This window comes from Pholis gunnellus (assembly GCF_910591455.1).
Source record: "Pholis gunnellus genome assembly, chromosome: 17".
NCBI classification, from domain to species: domain Eukaryota; kingdom Metazoa; phylum Chordata; class Actinopteri; order Perciformes; family Pholidae; genus Pholis; species Pholis gunnellus.
This window is the reverse complement of record NC_136544.1, coordinates 19,271,619-19,287,092: the sequence shown is the minus strand read 5'-3', so window position 1 is coordinate 19,287,092 and position 15,474 is coordinate 19,271,619. Positions and strand designations below refer to the sequence as shown.

The 15,474-nt window shown below is 43.0% G+C and overlaps 2 protein-coding genes across 3 annotated transcripts; both read right to left on the bottom strand.

Annotated features, from left to right (window-relative positions):
* Positions 1 to 5,471: 5,471 nt before the first annotated feature.
* Positions 5,472 to 9,744, bottom strand: nucb1 (nucleobindin 1). Of its 2 annotated transcripts, none has more exons than XM_079176871.1 (13): positions 9,698 to 9,744; positions 8,837 to 8,960; positions 8,641 to 8,748; positions 8,394 to 8,526; positions 8,011 to 8,114; positions 7,592 to 7,777; positions 7,415 to 7,505; positions 7,272 to 7,330; positions 6,951 to 7,043; positions 6,768 to 6,857; positions 6,219 to 6,389; positions 5,999 to 6,116; positions 5,472 to 5,899 (listed from the first exon to the last, which is right to left on the bottom strand). In XM_079176871.1, exons 2-13 carry the CDS (start codon positions 8,954 to 8,956, stop codon positions 5,829 to 5,831), a joined length of 1,344 nt encoding a protein of 447 aa, XP_079032997.1. In that variant the 5' UTR covers positions 8,957 to 8,960; positions 9,698 to 9,744; the 3' UTR covers positions 5,472 to 5,828. The 2 variants fall into 2 exon arrangements, with proteins under 2 accessions (XP_079032997.1, XP_079032998.1); XM_079176872.1 differs by lacking the exon at positions 9,698 to 9,744 and adding an exon at positions 9,525 to 9,691.
* Positions 9,745 to 10,593: 849 nt separating this feature from the next.
* ccndx (cyclin Dx) lies at positions 10,594 to 12,644 on the bottom strand (the record flags this gene model as incomplete). Its single annotated transcript, XM_079178241.1, has 4 exons — positions 10,594 to 10,731; positions 10,935 to 11,261; positions 12,031 to 12,246; positions 12,381 to 12,644. The coding sequence occupies 4 exons, from the start codon at positions 12,642 to 12,644 to the stop codon at positions 10,594 to 10,596; spliced, it is 945 nt and encodes a 314-aa protein (XP_079034367.1).
* Between the last annotated feature and the right edge of the window lie 2,830 nt (positions 12,645 to 15,474).

Genomic DNA, 15,474 nt, shown 5'->3' with positions numbered 1-15,474 from the left:
AGAAGAAGAAGAAAGTGTTTAGGAACACAAGAGGTTTTTTATAAAGCCTGTATTTCTCACCACACACACACACACACACACACACACACACACACACACACACACACACACACACACACACACACACACACACACCACACACACTTTTCTCCAAACCCTTCAAAGACACAACAACCACCGCTGTTGCAGCACAGCCCCTCTCTCTTCCACTGACTCGGCATCGCGATACTCAACGTGTGGACTAACCCGTCCGTCCATCAGTGCATGTCTACGGATCCACAGACAGTCATAACGGTGCAAATGAATGGCGCATGATGCACGGAAACGAGTCGTTACCTCAGCAGCCTGTTCAAACACAGCCGTCACACACACACGGAACAATCATCGGGCCTGCAGGCTGGAGCAGAGAGACGCGGCGCTGTTTCATACATCTCATGAGGGGGTGAAGAAGAAAAAAAAAAGGGTGTCATCATGAATTGTAATTACGAGCTGTATCCAGGAGGAAATTATTTTTTCTACGGCTCCGGAAGCCATCTGTAAAAATATATATTAATATATATATATATATTCTGTGAGAATCAGGTTTATTATCGTCAGGGTGGTTTGGACGGGAAATACATTGCTGTCTTTACAAAAATAAATGGCTTAATAAGGGTGAAGCCTATTTTTTTAAAGCATGTATAGGGCTGTGCACGAGAGCCTCACACGGGAGGAGGTGCCAATCACGCCGTAAATGATGGAGGCCTAATTAACACGTTCAACCGGGAGATACATATCACGCAAGTGGGTTATTTTTAGTGACATGAATGACCTAAATGTCGGAAAACGGTGCGCCTCTTTGGTTTTTATTCCGACTGCAAGGCGTCTATTTCCTATCAACACCCCACTCCCTCCCTCCCTCCCTCCCCCCCCACCCCCCCCCCCCCCCCCACCCATAAAAACAGCTGGACGGTCTAACGCACAGCTAGATCCGTGTGTGCAGAGAACATCACGGTGGATTGCAGCCGCAGCCGCCGAGCGATGCGTGTGTCTTACCCTCTCCATGTTCGACAGAGACAGGAAGTAAAGGCGCCTCGGTGGCCGGTTCACTCCATCGGAGCACCTGAGAGACGGAGGCTGCAGCTTATCCCCCCGTTACAGCCCGGTTACCGTTACAGCCCGGTTACCAGCCTGCCCCATCCCTCTCTCTCTCTCTCTCTCTCTCTCTCTCTCTCTCTCTCTCTCTCTCTCTCTCTCTCTCTCTCTCTCTCTCTCTCTCTCTCTCTCTCTGCTGAGGGGAGCGACGCTTCGGCTCCGGCGTAAAGACGCACGGAGGAAACACGGGCTACATCCGGTCAGGACCTTTCAAAATAAAACGTGCAACCAAAACAGCTGGTGTGACCTTTTATTTAGTGGAAAATACACAACCCACAAACGCAACATCGACTCAGTATTGTTGAATATTCTTTTTTAAATAATTACATATTTCTAAATATTTTGTTCCCATGGAAAATATATCGTTTAACTTTCTTTTTGTTCTGATTATCAATTAGCATAGCATTACAATAATATATTGTTATTATGAATAATAATGTGTTACAAAGTGCTTAACAAGACAATAAAATGAGATTAATGAGGCAAAACTAAAAACAAAACAATGATTATTATTATAATTATTAAGTCACTCTGCAATTGACTGCACATATTCTACCAGGTGACAAATAAAACCCCTGAATCTTGTTAAAATCTTCAATAATTATCAGTTTAGATTACTTTCATTTCTATTGAGCCAGTATAAAAGGTGTCTGAATGACTCGTGATTAGTTGTATTTGATAAAGCAGAAATAATGATTAAATTATTGAGACTTTACCTCTTCAGGCGTTTAAAAACGATCCAAATCTAACACTGAAGGGAACATCACTCTTTGGTTGAAGTGCCTGCATCTAATATATATATATATATATATGTATATATATATTCAACCTGTTATTGAGTAGACATCACTTTGCTTTAAAGCATCACAAACCTACAAAGGAGATGACAGGAACCTAGGACAGGTGTAATGACCTATATGACTCCTTGTGGACAAATATATTTTGTTGAAAATTAGCTATATAGTATGACTATGTTAAAAAAGGGAGTACTGACAGATACATCAGTTTCCTAAATATAATAATAAATAGAACCTTTATTCTGAAGATAAATAATACTATTTTCGGTCCCCTTCCTGGTGTTTTGTGTAACTTGACGCCCTCCCATCGTTTCTCTCCCCTCGTCTCTCCTCCTCGGTAAGGATGCTGGGTCTTAAAGAAACAAGCTCACAGCAGAGACATGAACTCCTCACGTCCTCAAACTCACTTCCAGCTGCACTTTGTTTCACTTTCACGTCTTTAAACACAAAACAAACGCACATCAGCAGAGTGAGAGCTATTTCATTAATATATTCTCACGCTGTGGTCCACAAAAACTTACTCAAAATAATTAAACTATTGCGCCCTCTGGCGGCTCAAGGAGAATACAAAGCACTGATGTCTAGATTTTAAATATCCATCATGGATTCACTCGTTTTTGTGTAAAACTGAACAGTATGAAGAACTTTTGAAAAGGTAAAAATGAAAAATAAACAACTTAAAAATGACCAGAACAACTTTGACAGTTTATATTAAGTTTCGGGGATCTATGAGATATTAAGTTATATTATCCAAATAATTTGAATAAAAATGTTGACAATTTTCTTTCTTATTCATCTTATTGTGTCAGTAAAGTTGTACCAGACACCTTCAGCAGTCATGAAATGATTGGTCTGTCAGCCAATCAGAGCGCAGAGGAGGCGGGACTTAAGCCTGTATAACAGAGGGGGGTGACGTAATGCCCTCTTCAGAGCGGGTGATGTACAGCAGAGCCGCCAGTGAGATTTAAAGAGCGTCCACATTTAATGAGCAACAATGTGTTTTAGAGAGAAGAAAAAGAAACAGATATAAAAAACTGTATTCTTTAAGAAATGTACAGCTCAGAGGAATTTATTTTCACAGTAAAGCAGCATAAAAACACAGTAAAAAACACAGTAAAAACACAGTAATACAACAGATGCTTTAAATGTATTAAAGTACTTCAAGTCAGTGAGTCAGTGGCCTGTCTGGTACGTTTTAGAGTCACTCATACAATCAGCACTCAATATATATATTTATATATGTTTTTATGTTGTTTTTAACTTTTGTCTGTCATTTGTGTTTTTATGTATAGTGAAGCTTTTACGCTGCCATCTTGGCCAGGACCCCTTCGAAAGAGAGATTCAAAATCTCAATGGGGTTATCTTTGGATGAATAAAGGTTAAATAAATTAAATTTTTTATATTTAATAATATATTTAATATTATCTGCAAAGGCCTGAAGATGAGTCAGCCTCAAATGAAAACTCACTCTGAGACTCTTAAAACATAAAGAGACCAGAGAGGAACACACACACACACACACACACACACACACACACACACACACACACACACACACACACACACACACACACACACACACACACACACACACACACACACACACACACACACACAGCACCTGAATGAAGTCTATTTACATCATTTACAGAATGAAGAATTTGTTCCTCTTTGAGTGTTCAGACACATCACAGAGACCACATTCACAGTTTTATCCTTTACCTTTAATACTTAGAATATTAACATCCTTATGATGGAATAATACTCCATTATCAGCACAAATCCTGCTCCTGTTGCAGTAAAATATTAAATATAAAAAGTAGAAAGTCAGGTTATTTTAACTGAGTTAAGTTTTTGTTACTGCATCTTGTCTTTGAACAGATGCATATATAAATCTGGGTTCTTTAAACCATAACAGTGCACCAAATAGTGTGTTCATCTGCAAAATAATAGTGCAATTTTAAGAAAGAAAAGGTATAATACGTGCAGTAAATGTACAGAGCCTCAGTGGTCCAGTGAAGTCTCAGGACCTGACCAGAGGAGCCTCTGACACCTCACGCCGTCCTAACAGACCCGCTGACCGAGTGTTGACAGCTTCAGAGTCTCCGCTGCTCACAAACAGCTGGATGAGATGTCAGAGGTCCTCTGAAGACCAGCAACACAACACAGACCTGTTAGAGTCCCACCGGGACCTGAACCCTCGCTGCACCTTTCACAGGAAACCGCCAACAGACAAGTCATGATGACAGACACAGTCCTACTGCATCAATAATAAAAACACATATATAGATAGTATTATTCTACTTGGACTGATGAAGAATCTGCACTTTATTCACTAAACGTTTGCCCCTTAACAAAAACACTTGATTGACAACATAATAAAAGTAGAAAGATTTACCCTTTTTGCATCTGCGTTTGAGCTAAAACTGCAACAAAAGTGCGTTAAATGATTGACATTGGCTGGAAAATAACCAAATTATAATATTTGCGTCTACATCCAGCAGACGGAACATTCTGAAGCCAGCCCTCTGTGTCTGAACTCTGGATTACATCATAACAAACACTGACTTGATGATCCAGGCGGCTTCCTGAAGACGTCTCTGTTTGGGCCGATATGACAGCGGTGACGGACAGCGGGCAGCTGGGTGGACACCAGGAGAGGAGGAGGACCCCCCCCCCCCCCCCCCCGGGGGGCACGGGGGGTCAGCGGGCTGGAGGAATGCTGATAGGAATGCCCTGAGCGGCGGGCCAGGAGAGCATCTCGTCAGCAGGACAACAACAAGCATCAGCTGGTCTCTGGGGAGCCATGACAGTGGACAACAGGCCCAGTGTCTGCAGAGACACAGCCCAGAGGAGGAAGAAGAGGAGGAGGAGGAGGAGGAGGAGGCACATCTAAACACCCACCCACACTGTACTTTTACTTATATTATTCTATTCTAAAGTATGTTGTTTGGTTTGTATCAAATCACTCTTTCAGCTAAATACAATATTACAACAAATAGATGTAATATGAACATTTTCAGAGTTTAGATTTCATGCTTTTCATTCAACAACCTGCTGAGTCTTTGGTGAAAGTTTCTGCAGCTTCTTCTCGGTGTGAACTACAGAGACATTTAAACTACATTAGTTTACAGTTTAGGGATCATTTGAGGAACGAAAGTACTTTTAAGTGGTGAAGGTTTTACGCTGCCATCTTGGCCAGAACTCCTTCATCAGAGGGATTCAAAATACCAACGTAAAGATTTTTACAGATGTTTCATTTATAGTAATAATACAATTCTCAAGCCAGGCTGCAGAATGAGAGCGTGGAGAGATTGGCTCTTTATTTCACATTTAACGCTGTTTCTAATGAGCAAAACCTGACCTGGAGAGCTGCTCTGTGACTGACCTACACGGAGGAAGACGACGCTGTCCAGGAAAACGATCGTTACTGTGGGATGAGACGCGGCAGGAAGACGAGAGGAAAAGCTTTGGAGAGTAAACAGTGAAAATCTGTCCCCCCCCACAAAAAAACTTTGATTTCAAGACGTTTGGTTTAGAGGTTTTAAATTAATTCTTTATTTAAAGATTTTACACTGAAGACCCTGCAATGAAAACTTCACTGAAACTGAAGATTTCTGAAAACACACACACATATATACACACATATATAGTATATATACACACTGTATATGTGTGTATATGTGTGTGTGTGTGATTTGAGATCTTTAAATCTAACGGAGACCACAGAGATGAACACACAGTAGAATAAGAGGATTCACGAGCCATTTACAAACACTCCACGTTACTCAGTTTGTGGAACCCATCTGGATATCTGTGTCAGCGCAAATCGTGTGTGTGTGCGTGTGTGCGTGTGTGTGTGTGTGTGTGTGTGTGTGTGTGTGTGTGTGTGCTGCACTAAGTGTGTATAGGCAGATTCTGTGGCGGCTCTGCAGGCAGATTATTGTGGACCTCAGCCGGGTGTTCAGCTGTGAGAGAGAGAGAGAGAGAAGAGAGAGATCCACTGAAATAGAAGAAGAAATTCCACTCCAACAATAAAACACATCACGTGTCATATCTCAGTTTACCTTTATCTTCCACTTTTTGTGCCTCTGGTTGGAACTGTAGTTCTCCATTAGGACCCGCGGGAGGCTGCCCGTCTGCTGCCTGCTGCTCTTTCTGTCTCTGGGACATTTCTAACACTGCCTGAAATTGAAAAATGACGATAAGAGTTATGATCTGTCAGTGCTTCGGTGTTACTAAAGGCTGAAAACGGACCGCTACATGAGCGCCGCGTTGCACAGTTACCTGCTGGTACTCTCTCCTCTGGGCCTCCAGGGCTTTGCCTCGCTCCTTCAGCAGCTCCTGCTGCTGATTCAGATTCTCCGCCTTCCTCTTCAGCTCCTCCTCTCGGTCCAGGAGGTCAGTCTCGAACCGCTGCAGCTCCTCCTCCGTGTACACCGGGCTGGTTTCCAGAGTCTGCAGAGACACAGGATTCAGGCGACATATTTAGCGTCTTTACGGAGCATGCAAATGTGCATATTTAAGTGTAACAGGAAGTGTGTAGCCCACTGTAATAATTATACGCCCTCCTCTACAGGAAGACACATCTATAATATAATGGTGTTCAGCGTTCCCTCTCATGATATTTTCCTCACATTAAAACTCTTCACTGACACATTCACAGAATCGCCTCTCCACCGCGTCGCGTCGATGGAGCAGCTCAGTCTGCAAGCTGATGAGGGAAAGAATAGCTTCACCTGTTTAACTTCACCGCCCACATTCTCACAGCTTGTCCCGGGGATTTGAACCACAGACCCTCCGACCCGCCCGCCCGCCCACCTCTGGGCTCCTTACCTCCCACTCTTTGGGATTACTGAACTCCTTCTTCTCCGTGGATTTCAGGAACTCCTCCAGGGTGACGAGACGATCTTTATTCACGTCCACCTTTTTTAAAAACACAGGAGACGAAAGCCGCGTCAGTCGAAGCAACAAATAAATAGAAGAGCAGAGAGATAAAAGCAAACCGTTCAGACTCACATTCTTCATCACATGCTCCCTCATCCTCAGCCTCTCTTCCTCCATCTCCGTCATATCGTCCTCCTCATTCTTTGCGTCGTAGACTTTCTCCAGCTGGAGGAGGGAGATGAACAGATGTTACAGGGCAGATGTGCACGTCACTGCTGTCAGGTTCAAAGCTTTTACTTTAAAATAAAAAGTCTGCAGGAACACAGATGAAACAGCTGTATTTTCAAATGGATGATCATCCATTTTTTGACATTTTGTCGTTTTAAGGAGTTTCATTGTGAAACCGAACCAGTAAAAGAGTTTGAAGCCGTGACTTTCTTCAGGGTTCTTTACCTCTTTAGTGAAGAGAGCCTCCAGTTCCTGCTCATCTAAAACTCCGTCTTCATTTGTATCTAAACAGGGCAGAGAAGCACTTTACTCAGATTTACTCACATCGCAACAAAGACCAAAGGTTCAACAGAAGAGGCGTCCCTCACCATGCAGCTTAAAAAACGTTTTGGGGTTGAACTCCTGAGGATCCAGTCCGTCCGTCTCCTGCCAAACTTCCCGTAGCTGAGCAACACTACCCTGCGTGAGGAGAGAAGGCAGCAAAAACGTGTTAGAGCGCTTCACTCGCTTCCAGAGAGAAGCTACACGGATGCGTTTGAGCGTACCGGAGCGTTGACTTTGGGGTGCTGCCGGTGTTTGTCCTTGAGCTCCTGCATTCTCTTCTCCTCTCGCTCCCTCTTCTCCTGGTCCAGGCCCTTCAGGTACTCCCGTCTCTCGTGCTCCTTCAGCATCTCGTAGCGTTTGAACTCCTCGTGTCTCTCGGCATCGTAGTTCTCCAGGTCCTTGGTGGCCTAAAAAGAAAGCCAGAATCATCAGATAAGTGGAAACAGTCAGCAACAGGCCTGTAACTGTAGCCCCCTCGAGCCTGATCCGTGTGATTATGAGTCTGCAGGACTGTGAGGGGATTCATCACCAGCCGCCACGCTCCATTTACATCTGGTCTGAACATATAAACCACGGACTGATTCTGCTGGTCTCTAGGGTCAACGATAATCCAGCTGCTGTTCTCTCTGGATGATCTTACCGTCGTGATTAGCAGCTCGAGGTCTTTGGCCTCGAAGGTGTTTTGATTGTGGGGATCCAGATGTTCAAACTGCTTCAGCAGGGAGGCGTGGTCCATCTGCAGACCTTCACAGCAGAAACATCGGTTATCAAGCACATGCTGCACTTTTGACACGCATGACTTTTCCATTATGTCCTACGCACACTGAACACATCTCTCTACATCCCTCTCTCAATAGAAACCTTTTTATATTTTACAAGTAATGGCAAACATTTTGTGAATGTGCTGCTTCCATCTGCTTTGCTTGGAGAAAATACTGATCTGCATCCGTGCACATGAACGGGTATTACACAATAGTATAATAAGTCTACATGAACATGAATCCACACGCTCTCTCCTCTCACTCTGTGTGTTGGTGCTGTCCAGTTTGGCCTTGAGCAGCATCCTGAGGCGAGAAACCTCCTGACGCTTCAGCTCATCCAGGCGAGTCCTCACGTGGTGACCGACCAGGTCCAGCTCTTTACTGAGACGACCGTTCTGCCGGAGAACACCAGACATCCAGGTGAGAACAACAGACTGAATGTGAGATCCTTCAAATAAAAACGAAGGACGCTCGGAGAGCGAGACCGAACGAAAGAAACGGACGCTGACCTTGATGTCCTCCGTGTTCGCCGTTTGCAGTTTCTCTCTGAAGTGAGGGTCCGTCTCCAAAACCTCGATCACCTCTCTGAGATACCGGTCGTAGTACAGGCCGGTGTCCTGCGAGGGCGCGTTGTAAAGGGAAAGTTATTCACAGCAAGCTGAGTCTCAACTTTCGTACATGACTGATACTTTTTGGGATCATTACCACGTTCTCCTCCGGCACCTCCGCTTTAGCTTCCTGGTGGTCTGCATTGCGATCGATGGGCACCGACCAGACCCCGGCACAGATGGACAGAAGCAGCAGCCAGCCGGGTTTCAGGTTCATCCTCCTTCAACATAAACAACGACGTATGTAACAAGACTGTGTGTTTGAACAGCTTCCATCTCAGGTAATAGGCGTGTGACAAATAAAAACCAGTTCTCCTCTTCTTTTATGTTCTCCACATGAAATGAGTCAGACTCTCATTTAAAGGTGCACACACACTTTATCCCAACGTGTGTGTAGTCATCACTAACTACACACATCAAGTCCAAAGCACACCAGAGAAGACAGTATCTCAGACCCATACATGTAACATTGAGGACTCATCATATGGTGTAAACATTGTGCGCCGATATTACCGGGAGACTTGAAAGATTTGTAATAAAGTCCGATTTTCTGTTTTCTTTAGACGTGCGAGTCTTCTCCGATGAGAATAAACACTAATATCAGATTTTTTAAAATGGCATAACGACCAATGTTGAGCAGCAACACATCTTTAGCATGCTTAATTAACAGCACACCTTTAGTGTAAGACGTCATTGTTACTTATCGGAACAAACAACACGGGTTAATCAGGATGTCAGTATAATATGAGGTCGTTTCTGTAGCTAGCTAGCCAACGTTAACTTACTTGATATCTATTTCCGTGATAGTTAGCAGTGAGCTACAGAAAACGTCACGTCACGATTTTCTATGAATTCTTCCTTTAAAATCGGCCGATATTAAAAACCTACTATTAATAAATGTGTTACAACATAAAATATCTCCCAGCAGCTCGTCTCTTATGTGTTGTGTCTATAATACCTGATCCGAGATGCTCGCAACACGATCTGATGTCGCGTCGGATAAAAGTGACGTCACGGGAATGCGGCACTGGTCCAACATGATGCCTTCAAAGACCGTCGGAAATAATGGACGTATTTATTTCCTATTTTTGGACAGATTCGTGTTTGTTTTTTTCCTACTACAGCCCATAATAAATCAGAAAATCTTTCTGATTAAGAAAGAAAATCAGCCAACAACACATGTGCTCTTACATCTGTCCTTTACCGGGGTGATTATGTCCCATCAAACGTAGATGAATTGTAACATAGGTTGAAAGCTCAGAAGTCCTACCCTATGATTAGTAAGTGAAGGCAGCATTTCCCCATTAGTAAATAACACACGAAATAACACAACATTACAACATACAAACGTTTTAAACGTTTAATTGCTTTGAAAAATAGATCTGTTGTACATTTAATTCCACACACAAACACAACGTCATGGCAAGTTGATAAATTAACATAGAAAGAGTCAACAATTGTACGTGATAATAAATTAAAGGGTATAAATATTGTGCAACAAAAATAACACCTAGGCCTACAATAAAAATAATAGAAATAGATAATAAAATAAATAGAAATAGATAATAAAATAAATAGAAATAGATAATAAAATGAATAGAAATAGATAATACAATTCATAGAAATAGATAATAAAATATGGCACATGCAAAACAGATAGCTGCAAAAATTGTTCACAAATAAATAAAGTTTTAAAAAATAAATTAACAGTCACTCAATAAAGTAATTTTTTTAAATATCAAGACATGCCAGAGCATTTTGAGGTCATGATGAATTTATATCAGTTTGACTGATGGACTTTGATGAAAGGTTTTTGATTGATTCACACTTTCAATGCAACAGTAGATTCTGTGTTTAGAAATCAATCTCTCTCATGTCTGTAGGCGTCCCGGGCCTCTCGTTCTCCACCTCTTCCTCCTTCTCCTGCAGGCCACTCCTCAGCCGCTGCCGCAGGGAATATTCGATCATGTCACTGTAGTACTGTAGCACTGCCTGGGATACAAGACACAGAGAGAATACATGCATTTGTTATAGATGCAATGACTGTAGAACATGCAGTATTCTGAGTTTGTTTGCTTAACACTGATTGGTGTTGCAACTCTCATCCCTGCAAATCAGAATAACCCCTAAATGTGACCAAATCAGATAACTAGGCCCGAGAAGAGCCTCAAGCTTTGCAGGTGTCTCACACTCACCAGGTCAGCCTGACAGAGCTCCGCCAGAGCCTCACAAATCACAGCCAGCTGAGCGGGGCCCTTGTTGCCCAGACCCCGCAGGGCACAGTTCAGTGATGCTGCGGCGACGAGCGACGGCGGGGCTCCCAGGAAGCGGGAGTCGCAGGCACACATGGCGGCCAGCGTGTCGCTGTGCCGCCGCAGGGTGGAGAGCAGCGCCTCCTCAGAGTCGCCGCTGTCTCCATCTCCTCGCTGCTCGAAGGAGGCGAGAAAATGTGGGAGGAAGTCCTGCGGAGTCACTGCTGCTGTGTCCCATCGGAGGGTGGCGAGGATGACGCGCTCCATCTCCTGATGGAGGGAAGACAGGTGCATTTAGAAAGGTTTGTGTAATACATGTTGTAATTCAGACATTGTGACGTGAGAATAGATTTCATATGGGATTGTTATATTGTGATACATACTATGGTCTTATCCTGGTCTCAAGTCTGCATTACAGTTCAGTCAGTTACTCATTTAGCCCAATTCTAAATTCTAAATTTGATAAATGTATCAATGTTGAATTGGATTCAACTATTTTGATGATTAAAAGTATTGTCGAGAACAGAATACAACGTTTAAAGACATTTAAAGATGTCTCTTTGGGCTCTGGGAAGTTGTGTCTCTGACCACATGAATAATCAATTAATAAAAAACAAAAACAACATTTGGCAGATTCATTGTTCATGAAAAGTTTGCAGTAAAAGCCTGAATTGTTTTGTCAGTGTCATCCATTTGGGCTCTGGTCACTTAATCTTCTTTACAGTACAAACCCTTTGATTGATCGGTCATTTACAAGTGATGAAAACAACATTAATAAAATAGTTGCAGCCCTCTTGGATTGTAAATTCAAGTTTTAGGTGGATTGTCATCCAGTTGATGGATGAACGAAGGCGTCACAATCATAAAAAGAGAAGAAAATCTGTTTGTTTATTGTTTCCCTTTAAAAAAGCAGAAAGGCGGCTCCAACTCTTTAGAATAATAGCAACATGAAAGGTGTAAAATTAGCTATTAAAAATCAATCCAGTCGCAAGCCGGATTAAATGTGTTGATTATATGAGCCACGTCTCTGCTGACTCACCCGCAGGTTGGAGGGCTGGAAGCTGTACTCGGCTGTGGCACAGAGGATGTCGGCGGTGACGTTGTCGCACTCTGTGAGTTTGGAGGCGATGAGGATGCAGCCAGCGGCCAGGCAGTACGGCGAGACGGGCAGAGACAGCGAGGCAGACAGGAACCTGTCCATCAGAGAGACGGACAGGGGGAACACGGCCTCGTCGCAGCCACACTCACAGCACACCTGTGGAGAGAGGGAGAGAGGGAGAGAGAGAGAGGGAGAGAGAGAGAGAGAGAGAGAGAGAGGGGCATCAGCATCAGCATCACAGCTGCAGTGATGACATCCAGGAGTAAATGGAGCATGGAGCCCTCTCATACCTCCAGGGCCCATTTGGCGAGCTCGTCCCTGCGCTCTGGCTCCCGCTGGATGAGGGTGATGTAGAGGATGGAGGGCGTGTACCTCTCCTCCACGTGGAGGAGCCTCTGGATCACACGGTGCCCGGACACCGTGGGGTCCCAGGCGGCTCGCAGCTGAGACGAGCCCTCCGTGTGGCCCCCGGCTTCAGTCTGGCCCCGGTCCTGACTCTGGTCCTCCTCCTCCACCTCCTCACACCACAGCGACACAGACATGCCTCTGTCCATCTGCAAACGGCCTGCTGGGTGGAATATCAACTTGTTTTACGTCCAAATGGGAAAGAAAAAAAAACGCCAGCAGCTATAGTGTCCCTCTGTCACCTTTGTGTTGTGCAGGTAAACAGAAGCGGGGAAATCCTGTTTTCCCTGGGTGGAGTGGTTTTGGCTTCCTGTGGTGCTCTGATGAATGTCAGCGCTGATCTATCAGCTCTGAGTTTTATATCCAGCAGGGAGAGAGAGAAAGAGAGAGAGAGAGAGAGAGAGAGAGAGAGAGCGAGGGGGAGAGTGGCACAGAGAGTGGAGGAAGAGGAGCGTAGAAAAAGGGGGCGTGGACCCTCGTGAGTGACATTAAATAATAAGAAGACAACAATATGGTCTGTGCAACAATTGCTTCAACAGGTGGGGAGAGGGAGAAGGACGGGAGAGCGGAGGGGGGGGGGAGAGAGGGGGGAGGAAAGAGGAGCAGACAAGTGAGGGAGTGGCCCGCAGGGACAGAGCAACAGCTTGTCTTCGACAGTGAAAGAGAGAAGGGAGGAAAAAGAAAAGGACAGAGAGGGGGAGAGAAAAGGTCATAACCAGACTGTGACAATGGGAATGGATGACAAAAGGAGGAGGTGTTTGTTTACAACGAGAGAGCCAGAGGAGATGTGTCAAAGTCTGGATGGATGTTTAAATCCTGCTGCCGGACCACCAAGATCCTCAAAGTACTGATATGTGTGTTTGTTCTCTTTAAGAGAGACTCACCCCTAAATACTTTGATTATACAATTACAATACTTTGATTATACAATTACAATACTTGTTATACTGTTCCGGACACTGAATGAAAATTCTTTGATATGTTCAAGTCTATCGTCTCTTTGATGTGAATTTCTTTTATGTCTTTTTTTTTTTTTTTAAGTCTGTTATTTGTGTTTTTATTCGGTGCTCGTGTTTAACTTTTACGCTTCATTCTCAGTCGGGACACTCGTCGTAAATGAGATTCAAAGTCTCAGTGGGATTTTCCTGGATGAATGAAGGTTAAATAGATAAATATAAATGATCTCATTGGGGATATTTTTGGGTCTGATAATGTTCTAAAACAATTGTTTTCAAACGTGGGTCACAAAATGAATTTAGTGGGAAAAAAATATATACATATTACAAAAGTTATGTACATATTTTTAGACCTTTCCCCAATCTTAAAGGTAAATAGAGCTTAAATATTTATTAATTGTATTCATTATTCAATCAACATAAAAATGCCCCAAAAGCAGCTGATTCCAATTTATAACATTTTTTTTTCCTGTATTTCTTGATATGAGAGTGAATAAAACATCTTTTAGTTTTAAGGGCTTTCAAGACAAAACAAGATTTTTTGAAGACGTCACCTCGAGCTCTGGGAAATGAGGTCAGACATTTTTTCTGACTTTTCATAAACTAAAGCAAAACGTCCCAAAAGTGCAGCACACGACCTCCAAACACGATGGAGCTGAAACAATCATTCGTAGTTTTTATGAAGGCGGGACGACAACAGATTTAGTTTCTAGGAAAGTTTAGGAACCACTAGTGTAGATTACAGTAGATTACCCGGCCTTTAGCGGTGTATTGATACACAAGATAAGGATAGACGAGGAAAATGCTTTTCAAAATAAAGTTACAAAGTGCTTCACAGGGTTGAACCAGGATTAAAACATTTCAGGACCGCAAAGAGGCAAATAGAATTATTATTAAAAAAATAATAAATAAATAAAATGGAATAAAATTCAATGATATAAGATATACAGTTACTTTGCACATACATATTATTTTATAAATACATTTTATTTGTATTTCTGTCCTATTTATGACAATAAACTAGATTCTGATTTAAAAAATAAAAAAATAAAAAAAATAACACGTTGGAAATAAAACTGACTTTTTAGAATATGAATGTGTTCATCATTAGTTTTGGCTGTGCCTCTTCTTGTCTCTGAGGTTTTCTCATTGTCAAAGCAACCTGTGGCCCGCTGCCCCCCCCCCCTTCACTGCAATCTGCTGCCCGTGTTTAAAGAGCAGCGAGGCCAGCGGGGAGGGCCGGGCGAGGTATGTGTGCAACAGACAGTGGAGCCTGCAGGTCAATGAGCCGTATTGTCTCCCTTTACAAATCAGTGTCAGACAACGGCCCCTGGCCTCCTGCCTGCTGCTGCTGGCCCCGCCCCCCCTCTGACGGGTAGGTAGACACACTTTCCACACACTCTCCTGGGACTCCTCTGGTGGTCACAATGGGGTCGCACTCACCAGAGGGGAATACAGATTGCATGTGACAGTCATTACAGGTGGCTCTTCACACATTAGGGCTTCAATGGCAGCTCGCGTTTCAAATGGGAGTTAAATGGACGACTTGATTTCAGCATCAATTATTCATTCTATTCAGTGGAGCTGGTGGAGCTGGTGGAGCTCTTCACTAACTATGACAGCAGAGTCAGGTTCATACAGGCAGAGTCAAAAGTTACCTATTTGTGACCAAAATAAATACATTTTTACAGTATTTAAGGATTATCATGAATTTAATAAAGTTACTTTGCTTTTACTCAAGCTTCTTGATTTTAGATCCTTCATTTCATTACACAAGTAAGTTCAATATCTTACTGTCTTCTTAGGTCACAACAGTTACATATTTTCTATTTAAATAAGACATATTCTATTTCCTTTTGATATACGTGTGTGTATATACTTTACGATAAAGGAATTCTATTCTAATCAATTAGCAAAATAAAGTAACAAAACAGAAACTTTTCATAACTGCTAACTTGGCAGGAAACAATAAAAGTACCACTGCAGATGTAAATACATTCAAGTAACTGTCTGATGTTAAATAT

What these genes read in the sequence shown, in the direction of transcription:
- nucb1 (XM_079176871.1), bottom strand. Translation starts at nt 8,956, where the DNA reads ATGAACCTGAAACCCGGCTGGCTGCTGCTTCTGTCCATCTGTGCCGGG. An exon ending in GGGAGCATGTGATGAAGAAT is followed by an intron (nt 6,858 to 6,950) that starts GTGAGTCTGAAC and finishes TTTTTAAAAAAG; the next exon opens with GTGGACGTGAATAAAGATCG. An exon ending in AGAGGAGAGAGTACCAGCAG is followed by an intron (nt 6,117 to 6,218) that starts GTAACTGTGCAA and finishes TTTCAATTTCAG; the next exon opens with GCAGTGTTAGAAATGTCCCA.